The sequence below is a fragment of the Taudactylus pleione genome, unplaced genomic scaffold (assembly GCF_031769625.1).
Source record: "Taudactylus pleione unplaced genomic scaffold, aTauple2 ptg000481l, whole genome shotgun sequence".
Taxonomy (NCBI): Eukaryota; Metazoa; Chordata; class Amphibia; order Anura; family Myobatrachidae; genus Taudactylus; species Taudactylus pleione.
Genome location: NW_028284883.1, coordinates 3,386,262 through 3,408,536, shown reverse-complemented (window position 1 = coordinate 3,408,536; position 22,275 = coordinate 3,386,262). Strand labels below are relative to the sequence as shown.

At 40.3% G+C, this 22,275-nt stretch overlaps 1 protein-coding gene across 8 annotated transcripts in view; it reads left to right on the top strand.

The window, feature by feature from the left end:
• The first annotated feature begins 1,185 nt into the window (after window positions 1-1,185).
• Window positions 1,186-22,275, top strand: part of LOC148502864 (cytochrome P450 2C8-like) — a 26,575-nt gene continuing 5,485 nt past the window's right edge. The window contains exons 1-8 of one of the 8 annotated variants that reach the window (XM_088449310.1): window positions 1,198-1,380; window positions 9,781-9,943; window positions 10,063-10,212; window positions 13,464-13,624; window positions 15,836-16,016; window positions 16,889-16,890; window positions 17,808-17,943; window positions 19,365-19,552. In XM_088449310.1, the coding sequence (XP_088305436.1) occupies window positions 1,207-1,380; window positions 9,781-9,943; window positions 10,063-10,212; window positions 13,464-13,624; window positions 15,836-16,016; window positions 16,889-16,890; window positions 17,808-17,943; window positions 19,365-19,552 (1,155 nt within the window). In that variant the 5' untranslated portion in view covers window positions 1,198-1,206. Of the gene's footprint in view, window positions 1,381-9,780; window positions 9,944-10,062; window positions 10,213-13,463; window positions 13,625-15,799; window positions 16,043-16,128; window positions 16,131-16,888; window positions 16,891-17,681; window positions 17,687-17,795; window positions 17,944-19,364; window positions 19,553-22,275 lie in introns of all 8 variants that reach the window. The other 7 variants (XM_088449305.1, XM_088449307.1, XM_088449308.1 and 4 more) reach the window with 7 other exon arrangements.

The window sequence follows — 22,275 nt, the reverse complement described above, 5'->3', positions numbered from 1 at the left end:
AATGCGATTGCAAACATTTCCATTTCACCACTAATATTAGCAACTGTGGTGCATGCGTTCTAGCAGAATAGCGATCCTTGCTGAAGCAGGTCCTATGTGCTGTAGCAAGTAAACGGTACATCAGCCATGCCTGCATTAACTATTATAGCAGCATAATGCTGCACAGTGTCAGCACCAGATAGTTATAATTCCACCCTACCATTGCACCACATAGTAAAAGTAAGCAACATTTATTTTAAGCATATCAGTATTAAAAATGAGTTACAGTACCACTGCTAATCTAATGACCACTGTATTGTCAGTAATGATAAATTATCATTAGCGGCTGGACACTTCCAGGACCGGTGACACAGGACATGTAAATGGATGAGTGACATGTGCGGTATTTGGAAGGGAGTTTTGAATTACATGTGGGATCTGCATTTTGGGTTAGTGGAAGCAGTTTGTGGTAAGTCAGAGTTGGGTGTGGGGTGCGAGCAGTATGTGGAGATATGAGGTATGTGGGGTATTGTTTTCTATGTGGAAAGACTGAGGGGCATTTGGTAGCATTTTAATTATTAACATTTATTTAGTGCACACATATTATGCAGCACTGTCCAGATAGTATTTCAGTCATTCACATCAATCACTGCCCCAGTGGAGCTAACAATCTATTTTCCCTATCACATGGACACACACACTATGGTTCATTTATTTGTCAGCAGTCAATTAACCTACCAGTATGTTTTTGGAGTGAGGGAGGAAATTGGAGCACCCATAGTAAAAATATACAAACTCTGCATAGATCAACCAAGACCAGGAATTGAACACATGTCATCAGTATTGTGAGGCAGTAATGCAAACCACTACGCCAACCATGCTATTGTAACAATTAACTAGCAGGGGGTATATTACTAAAGTGAGAGTTTTTAGAATTGGATATGTTGCCCATAGCAACCAATCAGATTCTAGCGATTATTTTCTAGAAGGGGCTAGTTAAATGTTAAGTAGAATCTGATTGGTTGCTATGTGCAACATCTCCGTTTCTAAAAACTCTCACTTTAGGAATATACCCCCAAATGTGAGGTTGCAGAGATCATTTGCAGGGGCTGTGTTTCTATTGTTGAGCCTAATACTAATGTGTGACCCTTGAATGGTTTCAGTTGGCCAATCTTGTTGTATATATGTATGTATTGGAGTCTTATTCACAGACACCCATCTGTGACAATGGACTTCATTGGAACACTTATTCTGGTTCTCTGTGTCACCTGCCTCATATTACTATTCATGTATATTGAGAACAATAAGTGGAAGGACATGCCTCCTGGACCTACTCCATTTCCTGTCTTGGGAAACCTCCTACAGATGAACATGAAAGAGTTAGCGCAATCATTCGTAAAGGTGAGAATTTAATGTTCGAAAAACATAAACTTCTATTCTAAGATAATATAGTATGCATCTGAGGACTTCATCATTTCTGCCACCATAAATGTTCTTAAGTCCTTTAATCAAAAATTTTGACATAACAGTTTGAAAGTTATTTAAATAAATTATCATGTTTAGTGAAAACCAAAATGCTTTATTATAATAGAATTATATATTTTGTATTTTTTCTCTATATTCTTTTTCTGTGTAGAAAAATATGTATGAGATAATGTTAACAATGTTTTAGGGGCTTATTCATTAACCGATAAATGGTCCAGTAACCATGCGGAAACAATAGTTTCCGCATATTTAGGTTACCGGGCTATTCATCATTAGGGGTCCCAAACGGACCCCCTGATATTCAGCAAACTCTGAAAACTTAGTTTTCGGAGTTTGCTGCCGAGAACAAGCGGCAAGTTATTTGTTTGAAAGCACAATTGCACTTTTTTGTTACATACACTTGTGTGATGTGCTTTCTATTCACAAGTAAACACTGTATATTAGAATATTTTATTATTGATGCATATATATATATATATATATATATATATATATATATATATAAATATGTACCACTGACCACTGAGAATATTATCAGCCTATGAGAAGGAAGGTCTTTGGAAAAAGCACAATTGTTTGGGCAGCACAGACGGTGTAATGGTTAACATTACTGCCTCACAACACTGAGTTTGTAGGTTCGACACACACTACGGCTGTAACTGTGTGGAGTTTATAAATTCTCCCTGTGCTTGCGTGGGTTTCCTCTGGGTACTCCTAGCAGATGTTTCCAATATCTGCTGCAGAACCCCTGTAATACATCAGGTATCCCCCAAAATTGGACATTTTTGGGGGGATGTCCCACATTTTTTGTTTAATAAAAATGTCCCATATCATATATTGTTTTAAATTTACTAGAGATGTGCAGTTCAGTTGTAGTATCTAAAGAGGTTTAGTATACACAGATGCCAGAATTATTATATGACTAGTTACATAGTGTATGCATATCTTATATTATATCTTAATATCTATAATGCTCAGTCTACTGTTCTGTTATCTCTTACAAAACAATGCCACTTAAGGTGCACATCCACTAGGCGATATTAATGAGCGTTTGCACGATTACGACATCGTAATCATGCAATCGCTCATTATTTGTGCACTATAATGTTGGAAACGACCAGCGATGCGTGCTCCTGCTGGTCGTTTCTGACATCAATCATCGCCCGAACATGCCGGTCGATCTGCCGATAACGACAGATTGGCCATGTTCTGGGATGATGGAAGGTGCCTACACTGAACAACTAATCATTCAGTGCAGGCACTGCAGGGGATGGGCAACGGCGGTACAATTACAATATTGTAATCGTACTGTCGTTACCCCATTGCCTAGTGGATGTGCACATTTTAGAGATGCAGCAACTGTTGTGAGTGAGGTTGATGGAAGCTTTAGTGAGGTTTGGTATGATTTGTTGGCATTCAGAATGTTGACAACCACATTGCCGACAGGGTAATGTCAAGCAGAGATGCCAACATGGTAGTAATGTTATTTAATTTTAAGCATTGTAACCAACCATGTAGGCATTATAACTATAAGCATGATGGTAAAGCATCATGTTTAAAGCTATAAAGCCAATATGGTTAAAATGCTTGAATTAACATTACTACTATGTCAACATTCTCTACTTGATATTATGCTGTGGGCAAGTCATTCTCTTCCACAATGTGCTGCATAAAACACATCAACTGACAACTGGTAAGTCAGATGATACAGTGCAGCTCCAACTATTATTTAAACCATGAGCGTAAATAGGGTCCTCAGAACAATTCGATTTTGGGAGGGCAGGTTTTAATTAAGTTGTGACACCCCCTGGCACCTCTGAAATATTTTGGGGGGCAAACTGTCACCTTCCCCCTCCCATTCCGGCACCTATGGGTGTAACTAGCATAGTTGCTAGGGAGCAGCTGCTATGGGGCCCAGATCTGAGGGGGGCCCATCTCGGAAACATAGATGATGGATAAGAACCACTTGGCCCATCTTGTCTGCCCTTTTTTACATTTTGGTAACCTCAACCCTATGTGATCCTCAGTTCTTTGTAAGAATATTTTTTGCCTATCCCAAGCATGTTTAAATTGCTCTAATGGGAGGATATTCAACTTATCTACTACTCTTTCCGTGAAGTAATTTTACTTCAAATATCCTTTGATCTATTCCTCCATCCAGTTTCAGTGCATGTCCTCATGTTCTAGTACTGCATGTCTCTGTCTTTTGAAGAATGTCTCCCTCCTGCACCTTGTTAAAACCCATGATATATTTCAAAGTTTCTATCATGTACCCCCTTTACCTTCTCTAATACAAACTATACATATTGAGATCTTTTAGTCTTTCCTGGTAAGTTTTGTGATGTAGGCCATGCACAATTTTAGTTGCTCTTCCTTGTACACTCTCTAATGTATTTATATCCTTCTGGAGATGTGGCCTTGAGAACTGAACACAGTATTGTAGACAAGGCTGTACCAATGACCTATATAGGGGCATTACTTCCTCCTTCCTGCTACTGATTCCTCTCCCTATACAACCAAGCTTCTGACTTGCCTTTCTCATTGCTTTGTTACACTGCCTACCTGCCTTTAATTCACCTGAAATAGTGACTCCTAGATCCCTTTCCTCCTCTGTAGTTTCTATTAGAGTATCCTTGTTACTATATTTTACTTTTGGGTTCTTGAGACCCAAGTGCATGATTTAGCATTTTTAGCATTAAACTGTAGTTGCCATATTCTTGACCATTCCTCTTGTCTACCTAGATCATAATTTGTCTTACCCATCCTGTTGTGTCTATCCTGTTGCATATTTTTTTGTCATTTGTAAAAAAGGTATACTTTCCCTTTTTAATATCATTTGCAATTTCACCAAAAAAGATATTAAAAAGCACTTTTCCAAGTACAGATCCTTGGGGTACACCAGTTGTAAAATTTCCCTCCTGAGACTGCACTCCATTTACAACAAATCTTTGTTTCCTGTTCTGCAACCAGGTTCTTATCCATTTAACGGTCTTAGAATCCAATCCCAAGTTTTCAAGTTTATTTATCAGTCTGTGATGTGGGACCGTGCCAAAAGCCTTACTAAAGTCTAGATGAGCTACATCTATGCCCCCCCCTTGATCTATTACTTTTGTCACCCAGCCAAAAAAGTCTATAAGATTTGTTTGGCATGATCTCCCCCTAGTAAATCCATGCTGTTTGGGATCCTGTAAATTGTTGGATTTGAGGTGTTCCATAACTCTATCTTTTAATAGTGATTCCATTACTTTCCCTTCTACTGATGTAAGGCTCACTGGTCGGTAGTTACTTGCCTTTCCTTGCTGCCACTTTTGTGCAGTGGGACTAGATTCACTCTTTTCCAGTCCTCTGGAAATACTCCTGTAGCTAGTGACTGGTTGAATAATTCTGTTAATGATGTTACCAGCACCCCTTTAAGCTCTTTTAGTATCCTTGGATGTATCCAATACAGCCTCATTGATTTATCCAATTTCAGTTTTGTCAGTTCTGTTAGGACCCTTTCCTCTATAAATATACTTCTATCTATATCATTAATATGTATATCCTTACACTTTAACTATGGACCCTTTCCCTCTCCTTCTGTAGTGAATACTGAGTAAAAATAATCATTTATGGCCTTGTCTCTCTCAACAGACTCTCACTGTCTGTCTTACTGTAAGTCATAATATTCCACCATTTGATTTATTTCTTTCACTTATATACTTAAAAAAAGTTTTGGCCCCTTTACCTACTGACTGGGCCATTTTCTCTTCAGCCTGTGCCTTTGCACATCTGATCACCTTCTTGATCTCCTCCTGACAAGATATACCTCTTTGCCTTCATTATTCTGAGTCTGCTAATATTTCCTAAATGATAACTTTTTTGCTTTCACACTAGCTGATACTTATTTTGTGAACCATACTGGCTTCATTTTCCATGTGCCTTTCATAACCCTTTTTATACAAAGATCTGTTGCTTTCTGTATTGCTCTTTTTAATTCCTCTCACCTCTCCTGCACTCCTTCCAAGTTCCTCCAATCTGCCAACGAATTGCTTACACATCTCCCCATCTCTGCAAAATCAGCCTTCCTATAATCTAACACCTTTGTTTTTGTGTGGCATGATGGTCACTGGATCCTAGGTACTCTCCAACATTTACTGTACATCTGATATCCTGTCACCATTTGTGAGTATTATATCTAGTATAGAATCTTTGTGAGTCGGCTCCCTCACCAGTTGCTTGAGGGATGCTCTCTGCAAGGCATTTAGAAAATCCCCACTTCTAGTGGAACTTGCAAAAGACCCCTCCCAGTTTACATTAAAGTATCACATGATTAATACCTCTCCTTGTAAAGCAATTTTAGTGATGTCTTGCAAAAGGTTCCTGTCCTGTTCCTCCCCTGGCCTGGCCGTCTGTAAATTACCCAGTGTGAATAATGTCCTTCTTCCCTGTTTCTATGGTCACCCAAAGGGCCTCAGTCTACGTTGCTTTTCACATACATTGCTACCCCTCCTCCAATTTTTCTCATTCTGCCCTTTCTAGATAAAGTATATCCCGGTATAGCTATGTCTCAATCATGTTTTTTATTGCACCATGACTCCATAATAGCTGCAATATCCAGATAATCTCTTGTCACTATGCTATTAGCTCTGGGATTTTATCTTCCAAGCTTCTATCATTTGCACATGGCAGTGGTGTGTGCTCCCCCCAACTTCCCCCCCCCACCGCGGGACACTGCGGCCCATGGGTGGGACAGCGAGACAGTCCCAGAAAAACAGGACAGTCCCACTGAATGAGGGACAGTTGGGAGGTATGCATACAGGCAGGGAGGGTGATAGACATAACCAGACAGACATAACTGGGGTACCTCTCTCACCTTTATGTGGACCCGGCAGTTTCTTCAAGTTACAGGATAGAACCCTGTCAACATGCTGCTGTAACCCCGCCCTCTGCTGGGCTCAGATGAGCTTGTGCTGAGTTCCACCAATCAGGGTTCAGCACAAGCTCCTCTGACCGCAGAGTCTCTCACTAGAGCATCAGCAAGGCAGGGCTGGAGCTGCTGCTGCTGCTCTGTATCCACATCACCTGGCAGGCTGGACACAGACCCTAGGCTGTCAGCTATTTGCCAGCTGCTTCCAGAGTCTGACTTCAGGGTGCTCTCTGGCAACTTCGGGGCCTGGAGCTTGCGCTCGAGTGGAACCGCCCTCCCTATGCCCCTGGCTATGGGACCTTCAAATACCTAGTTACAACCCTGATTTAAACCATCAGGTAATGCTACATCAGAAGCAAGTCTGCCCATGACATATCTGCACCAGCCACAGCCCTTTCATAAATTAAAGTACCTGCGAGGACTGGCCATTTTAAACTTTGGTTATTTTTTTTTTTCCTTTTTCCTTTGATACGATTACATTCATTAAGAAAAAGAAGTGTTAACAGCTATAGTGTTCCTGTGCAGAGTTAGGAGCCAAATTTAATATTAACAGCATGGCCCAGAGACACAATTTCTATTGCTTCATATTGGCATAGGGCTCTTATTCTTAGATACACTATAGCTCAGAGGTTCCCAAACACGGTCCTTAGGATCTCCAACAGTTCAGGTTTTAGAGATATCCATGGCTGAGTACCAGGGGTATATCAAATTGACTGAGTTACTAATTAAGTCACCTGTGCTCAACCATGGATATCTCTAAAACCTGAACTGTTGGAGAGCCTTAAGGACCACGTTTGGGAACCTCTGAGCTATAGTGTATCTAAGAACCCTATGCCGATATGAAACAATATAAATTGTGTCTCTGGGTAATGCTGTCAACATTAAATTTGGTTCCTAACTCTGAACAGGAAAATTCAGAACCATCTTGCCACCACAATGATGTATTCAAAACATTGATATGTGAGGAGCAATAGAATTTAAAATGGGAGCCTCCAATAGATTAAATGCAGTGTTTATTTCTTATTTAAAAAAAACGAATGCAGTCGGATGTTGCAATATCTGTATGTTTATCTTTTACTGATCTTGCTCCTGTGACTTTATGAATATACTGATACAAGCCCTTCTCAGATATGGAGCTGTGCATCTGAATGTGCAAGGAGTAATAAACCCACCTAGATGTTCAAATTCTGCTTGGTGCATCTTTAGATGAAATCATTGGTCACACCATGGAAACTTGCACCAGCCTGATGCTTGGTGCAGTTTCTCCATCAGAGTATGGGCCCCATCTTGAGCAATTCTGCATCTGATGGCCTGATTCAGAGCCGCTCGTAAGCAGCCGCCCGTTCGCTCCGAGCGATGTTCGCACATCTGCGCACGCGTATGGGTTGTACTTGTAATGCGCATGCGCCAACCAGTCAGTGCGGTTGGAAATCGTGTGCTCGCAAAATAGTGAATGCCTGCTAATTTGAGTGACAGGATGAGGCGTTTGTGGGTGGTAACAGGGGAAGGTGCTTGAGAACGGGGAGTGGAGATCCGAATGCAGGCGTGCCAAACGGTCAAAAAGGGCAATTTAAAGGTGTGCATAATTAACAAAGCAGCGTCATCGACCACATCACTTGGTTGTCTCTTAGCCTGAACTGCTCGCATGATTGCGGTAGGAAAATGCTACCACAAGAATAGCGAGCAGTTCATACGCCTTTCGATGTACTCGATTAATCTTATAAATAGCTGAGATGACGTATGATGCGAGCGGCCAGGGGGCGTCTTTACAAAATAGCGAGCGCATGTTTCATTCTCTCGTTCAGACATAGAGGCGTCAACAAACCGCAAAGAGCGAGCGCCCTATTTAAATATCCGGCCCCTTTTTCAGCTCTGTTAGAGCCGAAAGCACTCTGGGCTTGCGGCAATGAGACCCTACCACAAGGGTCTCGTTGCAAGCCCGATGGTCGCGATGGTCTTGACCATCGCGACCATCTTCTTCGGCCGCTCGCTATAGCTGTGGGTGGCCACCCACAGCTATGCGAGCGGCCAGGAGGCCGCTCTAAAAACAAGAAGGACGGCCCTGATTCAGAGCGAGCGCTCTGTCAGAGAGTCCGACTCTGAATCAGAGCCTCTGGGTGCATAGGCTCTGGATGCTTGCACAGTGTGAGTTAAACATATGCGCAGTAAAAAAAAATTGCTCAACTGCGAAAGACTGGGTACACACTAAATGATGTTTAAACAGCCCAATATTGGCAGCATCAGGACCCGGCAGGGGAGCCAGCATTGGCAAGTGCATACACACTTTCCTATGTGGGCAGCGACTGAGCAACGGTCAAATGCTGCATGGCTCTCGCTAACGACATCCCCCGTCGGAACTGCACGTAGGGCCAATGGAGGCTGTCACTGAGGACCCGCAGGAGTGTGCATCGTCAGTGACATAGTGGGTAAACACTTGACAATTTCAATGATTTGTTGTTCCAATGTGTCTGAGATGGCTAAATTGCTCAAAAAATTATCTATTGTGAATGGGGCTTTAGACATTGACTTTGCATCTGAAAGAACCATAGTGTTCCTGGAAAAAATAGTTTTTTGAGATATGGATAGTATACATCTCCAAAACACATTACAGTAGTGCTATAGCCAAACTGTCATGTTAATAAATGGTCACTTCCAATGCGAATTTATTATTTACCATAGAGGGCAAATTGGCACACTCCGTGGGAAGCTTAATATTTTTACTTGATTTTTAAACCAGGGAATTTTGAAAGTAAAGATAATGGTGCAGGTATTGGATATTAGGCTCTGGTCTGTTCTTTCTAGGACAGTAGTGTAATAATTACTAGAGATGTGTTTTTGATTTGGTTTTGGCAAAACCACCCTCCAGTGTTTTGGTTATTTTCTGTTTTGGTTTTGGATTATTTTAAATTTGATAAAAACAGCTACAATCATGCAATTTGAACCTGTTTACATGCATTCAAAAACCAAGATTCAGTCTTTAAGTTCAATTTCCAAACTTACAGCAGACTCAAGCTGGGACTCTCTTCTACTCAGAACCCCAAGTGATCCCAGCAGGGACTCGATTCAACTCAGAATCCTAAAGTTCGGGTGTGTTTGGTTTTCAGCAAAACAAAACCGCACATCTCTAATAATTACAGATATGTTTAATGTACCAGTATCTCCTAAGACTAGAGTTTACTAATGACAGAAATATTTGAATTAGGTCAATCCTTTCTACACCAAAAGTTTACTAATAACAGTGATATGTTTATTAAGTCAGTGATTTCTAGTACCACAGTGTACTTAATGGCAGTGACATATTTAATTGGCCAGTCTCTCCAGGACCAGATTATACTAATGGCAGTGACAAATTGACATAATTTAAATGCTACCATAAAGAGTATTAAATTTGTATGTTGGTCTTGTCATAGCTCACCAAGATCTATGGAGATGTAGTTACTGTTCATCTTGGAATAAAGACCGTGGTGATCTTACATGGATATGATACCATAAAGGAGGCTTTGGTGGACAATGCCAATGTGTTTAGCAATAGGGGAAAAGTTCCTGCAGCAGATCTTCTTTTTAAAGGCTATGGTAGGTAGCACCGCTTTCCTGGTGTCATTCACACAAACAGGACATGAGATTTGATCAAACTTCAGAGAGAACTATAATTTCTTGTCATGAAATATTACATAATGTCTTTGTGTCTAAAGGAGTTCTCATTAGTAATGGAGAGCGTTGGAAACAGCTCCGTCGCTTCTCTCTCACCACCATGCGAAATTTTGGAATGGGGAAGAGGAGCATTGAGGAACGAATCCAAGAGGAGTGTAAATTTCTTAGAGATGAGTTTAAGAAAATAACAGGTTAGTTTAAAAATAAATCAGTTTTACTCTAGAAAAGTGCAGAGGACTGAATGTAGAATAAAATATGGTGGTATATTATATTAGTATAAAAATATAAATATATTTATAAAAAATGTATAAAATATGTAAAATATTTTTTTAATTAATTTGTAATTTATAAAGGTTAGTAATTACTTTGATATTTTATTAAGTGGTGCTAAAATGTAAGTTGTACCCTATTTTTTGTAAATATGTTTTTTTTTACAGTTAAAAGTAATTTATAAAATGTTATTGATGTAAACTGTTATTTAGTATATAGCTAGAGTAGTTTTTTTATAATAATTTATTGCTTTATGTTTATGGTATAATTTATGGTACCTATGTAGTGTTGGATGTACATTGCCAATGTAAAATGCATCCTAAAAACTACAACACATTCTACTACCTATGCAGAGCTGACACATGAATTGATTTACAACTGAGTCTGCTTAGGTAACAAAAAAAATATTTTTACAGGATGTATTTTAAGATAGCAAATACTCAGAACTAGCTTCCATATACAGAACAGCACAGATCTCTTAAATCAATCTACAGATACCCAACCTTGTGCTGGTACTGTAACAGAAAATACTGTGTTATAAAGAGTGTGGAGTCTCTACGAAAATGCCACTACCAGCACTAGGTCTTGCCAGACATGGCTTGTAGCATTATAGCAATAAAATATGCAGTATGGGGTGTTTATTTAAATAATTTATTTAAATATAGACAACATACACACAATTCCTTTACCTCAATTTTATATTTCACTAAGTACCAGGGAGAAAACTGCTTCATAACAGCTTGCAAACCACCTGTCGAAAAAAAAAAAAAAAACCACATGGAACAAAGCTAGATGGCTGCATAAAGTGTTCTCGTCAAATGAATAGCTCATAGCCTGTCAATCATAGCAAACAGAGTGACTTCACAGTGTGGGAAAAGCCACTCTGAGGGGTATATTTACTTAAGTGTGGGTTTTTAGAAGTGGAGATGTTGCCCACAGAAACCAATCAGATTATACTTAAAATGTATTTAGCACCTTCTAGAAGATTATAGCTAGAATATGATTGGTTGTAATTGGCACATCTCCATTTCTAAAAACTCACACTTTAGTAAATATACCCCTCTTTGTTTAGAACCCCACTTTGGTGAACTTGTATTTCTAGACAGAAACAGTCCTGTGCTTCTTTTCAATAAATAATAATTGGTCCAATTCGCTAACTATTAAAATTCAATTAATCATAATATTGTATTTAATTCTATATAAATTGATAATATTAATATCAATTGACCAATTTTCTACTTTCCTTAATAGACCTCTATGTGCTCTACAAAAGGACAGTGCATACTGCACACAAACAATAAAATTCAAGGCAGCACTGAAAAGCACAAATTAAATGTTTAGCTGGAGTCAGAGGTTATACTATATAACTTATGTGGACACATTGGGCCAAATTTATTAGGGTGAGAGTTTACAAAGTGTGAGAAAACTCTCACATTTTCTAAACTCAGCCAATCTAATAGAGTCTAAGAACAAAGCGTCAGAGCAAACTTGAATGTTTTTCATACTTAAAAAACTCTCACAATTTAAAATCCCATCTTATTTTGTAGATAAAATGCGACCAATGCAATAGTTTACTGCTAAACTCTCACATTTTCTAAACTCTCACCCTATTACATTTGGCTCAATGTATTAATCAGATACGAGAATGTATATGAAATTAGAAATTTGTCTCCAGAGCTAATTACAATGTTATAATTATTTATAGCCTATTTTTTACAATGAATACAAAAGCATCAACAAGGGTCTTACATCAGGAGTCATGCACCTTCAAGTGATCTGCCTCCAAACAGATGCATATGCTGTTTGGTACTCAGCACATGGCACATTTGCATAAAACACCTTTTCTGTGTTTAGGCTGCATCTATAGCTGCTAAAGACAGTATAAAACATTAAAATTCAGACATAACAATGTAAGCACCAATTTGTTTTATGTGGAAATAGAATTGATGCAGCTCCTTCATCAGGGTTAATCCACATGACCCAAAACTATTTGTGAAAAATAAAAAATTGGAAGAGATATCTTAATTCAAATTGTTGCGATTACAGCATTGGTTATATGATGTAACTATCTTACCAAATCAGTGCACAAAACTATAATACAATTATCACAATGTTATAAGACCTCAATTTTAATACACATAATAGAAATACATTACATATAAAAATGATAACACAAAAATTTACAATAAAACCAATGTTGTATATAAGCTTCAAACCTGCTAAATCAATTAGATCAAAATATAGCTATGCTTATTTTTTGTAACTGTAAAGAGTGCTCTGCATGCTTACAGCAATTTGTAGCAGCATTTTGCAGTGACAAAATGTGTTTACCCCCAAATTTAAATGAGCCCCTTAATGTGAGACTTCTGCCACTTCTGTTAATTTGCACAGTAAATGTTACATACTTTGGTATACGGTAATATACAGTTTCAATATGAAACAAAATAAGCTTATTGTACAGTATGAGGTGAACCCTCTATCCTGATGGATATTTCTTCTACTGATGTTTATGCATGACATCCCAAAATACTTTCACATGGAGTTATATGACACAAGAGTCATCATTATTTGTCAAATACAAGGATATATAACATTATGTCATCTTTATATCTTGCAGGGAATGATGCACCACCTACTTTTAAATATATATAATGATTAGAAATCATGTGTCCTCTTAAGAATTTACATGCTCCTTTTCTCAGCTCTAAAAATGCTGATACAACTGCTGCTTTTTATATCTTAAAGGTGCGTACACACGGAGCGATCACACAATAATAACGATATCGCTGTCTGATTGTCCTGCACCCTGCCTGGTGTGCTGGATGATTGATATCAATCATCCAGCACACCACCAACATACCAACAACTATAGCAACCCGCGATCAACAATCTTGGGTCCCTATATTAACCTACTCGATATCAAGCACGTGCCCGCGCATCTCAGATCGTTGGTGGGTTGGAAGGGGTCAAAAACAGAACCAATTGAACAATAACAATGTGAACAATATCGTTATTTTTCAAGTCGTCCGGTTTTGTCATGCCATGTGTACACAGCTTTAGAGTTTGTACCTGTATACCCCTAAAAAAATATAAAAGGATCCTGTTATTTTAACTCTTTATACATGTGATTCCTTTTCTGGACTTTTGAATAACTTTTCAAACCACTTCATAGGTGCTCCATTTGATCCCAATTACCTCTTGACGGTTGCTGTGTCCAATGTGACCTGTTCTATTGTATTTGGAGAGCGTTTTGAATATGAAGATAAGAAGTTCCTGGGGCTGTGTGTCATGCTAAAAGACGCTTTCAAGATAAGAAGCTCCTTCATTGGGCTGGTAAATGCTTCAAATTGTCTGCCTTGGGGTCTATTTAATGGCATTGAATACACAAAATGCCTTTAAAAGGATCTATCGCTGATGTTCATACTTTAACTGAGGGTTATTGCTGGAGAAATCTTTGACCTTACCTATGTTAAAGAAGATTGGTGCTGACCTCATAGATCATGTGGTACACTGATTGTTACCAATTTTTTAAGCAGCTATAGGCTCAGCTTAGCTATTTGTCAGAATAGCCTGTAAAGTGGCAGCAGCAAACAATTTATATAATAACTAGCTGAAGTACCCAGTGATGCTCAGGTTTAAGTCTTCAAGTTATTAAGTTTTATTATGTGATGTCATCCAGCTCCATCCAGTGGAAGGCCCATAACAGGCTCCCTGGTTCAATGTTCTGCCCAGCACACTCTGCTGTGAGGTCTGACCAGGACCCCACCCACTCCATTAGGCATCCCAGACCAATTGCCACCCCTCTGTGGTGTATTATTTCAAATCCATTTAGTGGAGGCCCAGAATTGGCTCCACAGATCAAAATTCTGTCCAGCATCCACAGGTCAATGTTCTGCCCAGCTCATACCAACGAGAGGTTTGACTGGGACCTCAACCTCATAGTATGTCTTCTGGGATTCAATGTTACCACTCTGTGAAGTTTTTGTCCAAATCCATCCAGTGAAATGCTCAGAACAGGATCCCCGGTCAAAGTTCTGCCCAGTGTACACCAATGGGAGGTCAGATGGGGACCCTAACCCCCTAAAACCTGTCCAGGATCCAACTGGACCAGCTTGCCTTAGTTTCATCCAAATCGGTGCAAGGGTGTCCAAATGCATAACCGGACAGACAAACAAACAGACCAATTAATTCTATATATAAGATGATAGTGATTTTTTATAAAAGTAAAAATCTCGTTAATTAACGTAGCATTTGTTTTAGCAAAAACTCCCTCATATCGATAAAACTCAATAAAAAAAATCAATAAATTCATGTACAGTTTGGATTGGTTTACATGCAATCCAAAACCCGAGCTTGGTTATTAAATTTGAGTTCTGAACTGACAGCAGACCCGAGCCGGGACTCGTTTCCACTTGAAACCCCAAAGTGATTCCGCACTGGTTCTCGATTCGACTCGGAACCCCAAAGTTTGTGTGTCTTCATATTTCAAGAAACCGAACTGCACATCTAATATAAACAATGCCTGCCAAGTGTTCTAAAGCAACACAGATAACAGTGATTAACATTACTACCTTACATCCCTGAGCTTATGAGGTCCTGGCACTATTTGTGTGAAGTTGGTCCCCTTATTAGGTTCTCCCCATGTTTGCATGGGCTGTCTTTCTGGTGCTCTAGTTTCATCCTACATTCCAAAAACATACCAGTAAGTTAATATAGATTGAAAGCTCCACTGGACAGAAACTGATGCAAAAGTATCAAATATTCTATGAAAGGTGAGGAGTAATATGTATGTACTATATAAATAACTTACTAAGAAGAATAATTAGTGGTGAATAAAATACAATGGAGATCTATGGAAATGTTTGTCTTAGTACTGATTTAGAATTGCATGTAAGTCCACTTTATGGACTAACACTGACATTTTACACTGCGTATGCTTCACATCAGATCATATGCAACTTTAAGCAACTACGGACAAAGGGCCTGATTCAGTATGGATCACGATTGCAATCACAGCTGTGATTTTATATGGAACGCAGCGGCAGAAATATGCTAATGCTTGTGAAAGCTCAGCTGGCACAAAGACACCCACTTCTGCTTTCTCACATCTATCCAATGTCACTCTTAGGTGTAAACATCGGTGCCATCGATGCACATCAACCACTCATGCAGCATCTTAGCTGCATCTCCACTTGTGGTATCTCCACTTGTGGCTGAATGGGTATAACTGGGTGTCAACTGGGCAATCGCACATAGGATTAGAGTCAGGTGTCTTGGGTGTGAAGGCAGCATTGCGGTTCATTTAGAGTTGAGCTTACACAAAAATGTTTCTGACTTCAGATGGATCTTTTGAACCAAGGATAGTACAGACGGTTTTGACATATATGCTACCAGTTTTAATACTCTGTTAAGGACAAGGTATTGTCTACAGGTGTTGTTGTCGCTTTGCTTTAATAATGCTCTTGTGAAAGATCTCACACGGTTGATTTTTAAATTATTTAATTATAGGATTATTTATTGTTTTTTCATTTATTTACATTACAGCTGTTCAACTCTTTTCCAAAACTTTTCATTCATATTCCTGGACCTCACCACAAACCATTTCACAATATTTCCATGTTGAAAGCATTTGTGAAGGAAAAAGTGAAGGAACACCAGGAGACATTGGACAAGAACTGCCCCAGGGACTTTATCGATTGCTTCCTTATAAAGATGGAGGAGGGACGTAAGACTCACCTGTACCTACATACAGTGGAAGCAGCCTTATTGTAATCTGGACCAAACTAATACTCATGAGAATTTATATTTGCTAATAAACAATCCCTCAGTGAAATAAGAAGTTCCAGATGAATGGATAGACAGAGTATAAAAAAAAGTTATTTCTAATGCTGCATACACACGGTCAGATTTTGTTAAAGATATGAAAGATAATGATTGTAAAAATCATTCAATCGTTCATATCATTGACATGTAGGGCAGGCATCCACCAATGATGCACGTGCCCGCATGTCAGATAACGATATCTGACATCGTCTGTATTTGCAGACAGATTTGGATGATTTCATTCATTTTAATACTGTCAGAAACCATTCAGTTGTTCATCATTGATGAAATCGTTCAAATCGTTGATGAAATCATTCAATCGTTCATCTTTATCGTTTGCACCGTAAGACCGGGTACACATCAGTTAGTCGTACATAAGACGACATGGTTGTTCCAGTTCCCTTTCATCACAGAACACATGACATAGAGAGTACACAATATGCATTCTTCTGAACGACAGCACAATATGTCATGTTGGAGCACTGTATCAAATTAATCTTTTCTCCTGTACACACTAAATAATCATTTTGTAGATCACTGTTCAGGTGATGTCTTCAATGGAAATATTGGACCAAAATATCTTGTGGTCATCCGGTTGAGTGTACACTCTGCACAATGTGCACCACATCATTCATGACATCTTCCAATCTCATGTGCAGCACATTAGAAGAGAAGATGCTATGGACGACGCACATGAACATGCGCTTGAGTACACATACCAGCCTTAGCAATACCATTGTTTTCTAATAACTAAAAAATCTCATTAAGTAAAAGGTGTCACGGCCAGGGTATTTCAGCATGGCGCTAGGCGGGTGTTACCTGTGAAGTCGTTGTGGCACAGGCTGTCTGGTGGCAGAGCTGGTGTCTGGCGGGGGGCTTTGGCTGCGCGCGTTGTTGTGTGGTCCTGTTGTCACTCTGCGCTGGTGAGGCCTGGCGGCGTCTCCATTCCATTTGGCATGGGCGCCGCCATCTTGCATTCTGGCCATGTGATGCGGCTGGCCAATCCTGGTGAGTCACATGTTTCCTCCGGCCAGTAACAGCATGGCATGGGGTATTTAGGAAGGGTCAGTGCCTTCCTTCTTTGCCAGTGCAACGTGTATCTCAGCCTAGCTGAGAGGGAGTTCTCTGTGCTTTCCTGTTCCTGTGAATTCGCTGTCTGCCAGTCTGCCTGTCAGCTCCTAGCTCCCACTGGACTGCCCCGCTTCCTCCATCACCCTTGCCCATACCTGGGTGCCTGAGCCTGCTGACATCCTGCGCTTCAGTTCACTACCTGCAAACCTGGCTTGATTATTTTCAGTTCACTACCTGCAAACCTGGCTTGATTATTTTCAGTTTCACTACCTGCACACCTGGACAGCTCTAATTGTTTTTACTTGGACATTAACCCTTTTGCTCCCACCACAGAACTCTTGTGCACATTTATATATTCCTGGACTTTTATTTACTGCCACATTATGTCTACTCAAGCACTTATTAAAAATCCTAGTTTTATTTTCAAATCTGCTTCTGTGATCGCTCCTGCTACCACCCCGGGTCCACAAACAACCCAGAACATAACAGTAGGAAGAAACTGTCCATACCACTGACTGCCTCCATTATTTGTAGTTAACAGGTTAAATATCTTTGAGTCAATCCAAAATGTATCTAAGTCTGAGATATTACTTAATTTTTGAATTTCTGTTTGCAGGAAAAGGACAATCCTAACACAGAATACCTCTTTGAAAATTTATTTGTTACTGTGATGAACCTTTTCTTTGCCGGGACAGAAACTACAACCACAACTTTGAGACACAGTTTGAGGATTTTGCTCAAATACCCAGAAATTCTAGGTAGCTTAAAGATACCATCACTTCTTCGGCACTTCAGACATTTTTCTTTCATTTATGAGCATTGGCGCTGTAGGTGGTACATGTCTAAACATTTAAAAATGTTAAGGTGTAATGGCTTCATCCTCAGCCAGTCAGATATTTGTAAGCAATGGACAGTATGTAGTATCCAAGAACTGGAAACATGTCCAGAGGCCAAGAGAAAAGTCCTAATTGGATTATGTTTACAGCTATAAGTAATGGGTATCCCTGTAGATATAAAAATCCCCTTGTCCAAGAAGATATAAATCCACATATGAAGAAATACTAGACTAATGACATAACAAGTCTGAAGCTGGCCATACACCAGGCCAACTTTCCTCCAGCCATCCAACAAGTTGGTTGGTTGGAATGAAAATCCGGTAATGCATGGGAGCAAATAACAATCAGCAATTTGTTCCCAAACACCAGAAAATGGACGAAAGCTGTTGTTCAAATCAAACAGGTTTAACTAACTTGCCTGAATGACCTTTTTGTGTTTTCTGGTGTTTGGCAGTGAATAGCTGATTGCCATTTGCTCCCATGCATTAGCGGATTTTCAATCCAACCAACGAACTAGTTGGATACTTGAAGGAAAATTGGTCTGGTGTATAGCCAGCTTAAGTTGAATTATTTTAAATTTATATTGCCTATCATAAATGATCTATAATTAATTAGATTATATTAGTAATTATTTTAATAAAAAATGGGTAGTAGGGTTTTAGAAAACAAAAAGTTATTCATTTAATACCTATACTTACGGAAGAGCATAAAACCCCTTCAGTAGCCGTACCTGGAAGTGACATGACTGAGGGTGGAAGTGGAAGTTTTTGCCCACATTTTCAACAAAAATAAGAAACTTGGCCTATTGCGGGCTTGCTTGTTTCGCCACATGAATATATTCCCCCTCTATGCAAACTTGGATGGTAGGGAATGACGTTGGACACTGGCAGATGACAACGTCGTACATCTACGGAAGGAAATCTATCTCATCCCCCATACTTACTGCCAGTGGCATAACTAGCTTAGTCTCACGGTGTCAGTAACAATTATGCCACCGCCATTTAATAAGATTCATCTCTCCAGCGAGATCCAGCAACATCCACCTCCTCGGCAGCATCCTCTGCTCTGTTGCTGCTGGGTAACATGCATGCATGATCTCCATCTGTGCAGGCACATTGTGCTTCCACCTGGGGAGACTCAGCAAAGCCTAAAGCCAGTAAGTCTTTAACTTGGACTCCACTGGCGGCAATGGGGACCATAGTTCTAATGGGGTTAACTCAAAATAGTGGTAAGCTAAGCTTACTGCTGTTTGTTAAATATGGAAAGGGGTTATATTTCTTTCTTATATGGAGCATAAAGCCTAAAAGTAAAATTAGTTTACACAATTATTCATCTTTCCTCAGCCAAAGTACAGAAAGAAATTGACAAGGTGATTGGCCAGAGCCGCACTCCCTCTGTAGAGGACCGGGGCAACATGCCATATACAGATGCTGTGATCCATGAGTTACAAAGATTTGCAGATATTGTGCCCATGGGTCTACCCCATGCAGTTTCTGAAACCACCATCTTCAGAGGCTACACAATCCCCAAGGTCAGAGAGGAAATGTTTGTTATTACTATAATAGGTTTCTGTATAATTTATCATTTATGATTGTTTCATAGTCTACTAATGTGTGATATTTAAATAATAATAATAAGAAGAATATATCTTAACTTTATTCATGTAGGCCAACATTGTGTTATCCTTTGGTGGAGGTAAATATTATATTACTAAAAATAAAAATGCTTGTAAAGTGCAGTGATGTGTTTGAGAATGTCAGTTGAGAAGTTAGAGCAAGTTTCCTACAATAGTAAGGTAATAATGGGGATGGGCTGTACTTAGAGGTGTGGTGACAATAGGGGGATGAGTCTATAATGGCGAGGGGGCGTGGGGAGGGGTGTGATGGCTATGCAGCATAAATTAGGGGTACCTGGTCCTACTGATGATAAGAAGTAAATGGGTAGGTGTTACGTGCGCTCCTTTAATGTGGGAGCAGATTGGGGTGAGGTAGGGGAAAGGGGGGGTGCAGCAATGAAATTACTATGCTGAATTGTGTCTGGTGTGATAGTGTGATGGGTAATTGTGTATCTGCAGGTGGGGTTGGTCGATTATGGGGATGAGTGTGGATTGGTAATAACTGAAGTGGAATGAATTAGTATAAAAATCAAAACAAGGCAAGACAAACAAATTGAATCCAATCCTGTTTTATGGGAGGAGACACAGTGCTCCTCTAGGATGGTGATATAGTTGACCAAATTTACAGGTATTTTGGCTGGTTTGGTAGGTAATAGAGTTTTCAGTCCTCTTGAGAGAGGTGTAGCCAGGTATAATCCTTGGTTGGGAAGTGGGCAGACCCTTTCAGGGGGCACTTTACCGTGCAGTCCTTACTACCTGCATATTCCCCTGCTGGACCTATGGTCTACAGAGTTAGGAACTGGGCTTACCCCTTTATGATGATGCTGGGAGTACCTCCAGGTGGTGGCATCCCGCACTGGTGAGGAGGGATGCTTACCTACCGGTAGGTGTGGAGTGGTTCCCTGACTGTCCAGTTGTAATGATGTAACCTGCTGGCAGGTGTGAGACTTTCACAATCCCATTGGTGCTGTGCAGGATATCACTAGTGCTGTTGTTTCTGCCTGGACATCTGGTCAGTGTGGCGGTGGTGTGACACTGAGGTGGTGTGGCTGGTGGCAGACCTGACCCCAAGGTCCCGTGTGGTTTGCACTATGTGCTGGGTCATGCGCTCTGTGAGCTTGTGCTGGTCCTACAAGCCTGTAGGAGGCACACAGCATAGTGGCAAGTGGTGGCTCCATGTGTCCGTCAGGGTCTGCTTCTGGTGTGGTGATCAACCGTGATGAGTGCCGTGGCCGTGGTGTAAAAGTCAATAATGGGAATGAAATGGATGGGAGTTCATATGGTGCAGAGTCCTCCAATGCGTTTTAGCCTGCTGGCCTTTCTCAAGGAGTTCAAGTTTACTACAAGCTGTCTGTCTTGTTTAGGGTTTTTAAATCAGAGTCAGAACCTTTGGACTTGGCTTATGGGTTGTAGCAGAATAGTGATGGTAGGATCAGAGGTCTACTCATGGGTGAGATACATGTGGTAAATGCTTGGTGCCTTCGCATAGTCAGTGATATTTGCAAGGCACCTAGTCTGCCCCTGGAACCAATTGAGTGGAACTCAAACCTTCGTCCTGGATGTAGGGATAAGGGGCCAGAACAAGTGTGTGAAAAATCATGGGACAGCACAGTGAGTAGCAATTCAAGTAATCAATGTCCTGCCTGGAATTTGCTAACAGATGCTGCAGACCGATTATCAGATCTGGGTCACTGGAGCCTAAAGGGTCTATTTACTAAGCAGTGTTAGGAAACAGAGTGAAAAGTGATAAGGTGCCAGCCAATCCGCTCCTAACTGCCATCTCACAGGCTGTGTTTGAAAAATGACAGTTGGGAGCTGATTGCCTGGCACCTTTATCACTTTTCACTGTGTCTCCTAATATTGCTTAGTAAATAGACCCTTAAATCCTCAAAGAGGAACCTAGATCCAGCACCCAGTACCCAACATCTGGAATTAACATACTAGCAGAAATTCAGCACAAACCCCAACACTCTAGGAGAGAACCAACATTGCAATAACCACCATCAATAGACTCCCCAATGGTATAGGGAGAATAAGTCCCAAAGTACAGTAGTTTAGGAGCTGCAATGCTGAGTAAAAGAAATATACTGTAATAATGGATAGAAATAAACTGAAATGCAGTGAGTCCACTTGAACCTGCAATGAGCAGGAGGGATACACTCAGGGGACTTGCTAGTAGATGAGGTCACTGTGACAGAAGACTTGGCACTGGAAGCACTAGAAATGTCTTTGCGATGCAAAGGAGAGTTCAGAATACTACAGGCTGGAGCCATAGAATAACTCACATGCATGGACTGTAGATCAACCAGATAAGAACCGAAGGTTTCAGATGTGGAAACAGAATAAAACCAGACTTGAACCAGAATGGGACCAGAGGTAACAGCAGAGTAGTCAGAGTGGATGAGGTGGTCATGTGAATGCAGGAGACAGGTAGAGACTGAATAGTGGTGCTCACCTGATCAGAGGCAACATGGCTGCAGCCATGAACCTCAGGGAATGGATTGACAACCCACTGGTACAGAATGGCCTACCTTGGTAAAGCACCACTGAACAGGGTAAGAATGACTAAGTCCCGGTTTTGTGACACTGACTAGGCTTTGACTACAGTATATTATTACAGTATGTTTAATACTGGTCCC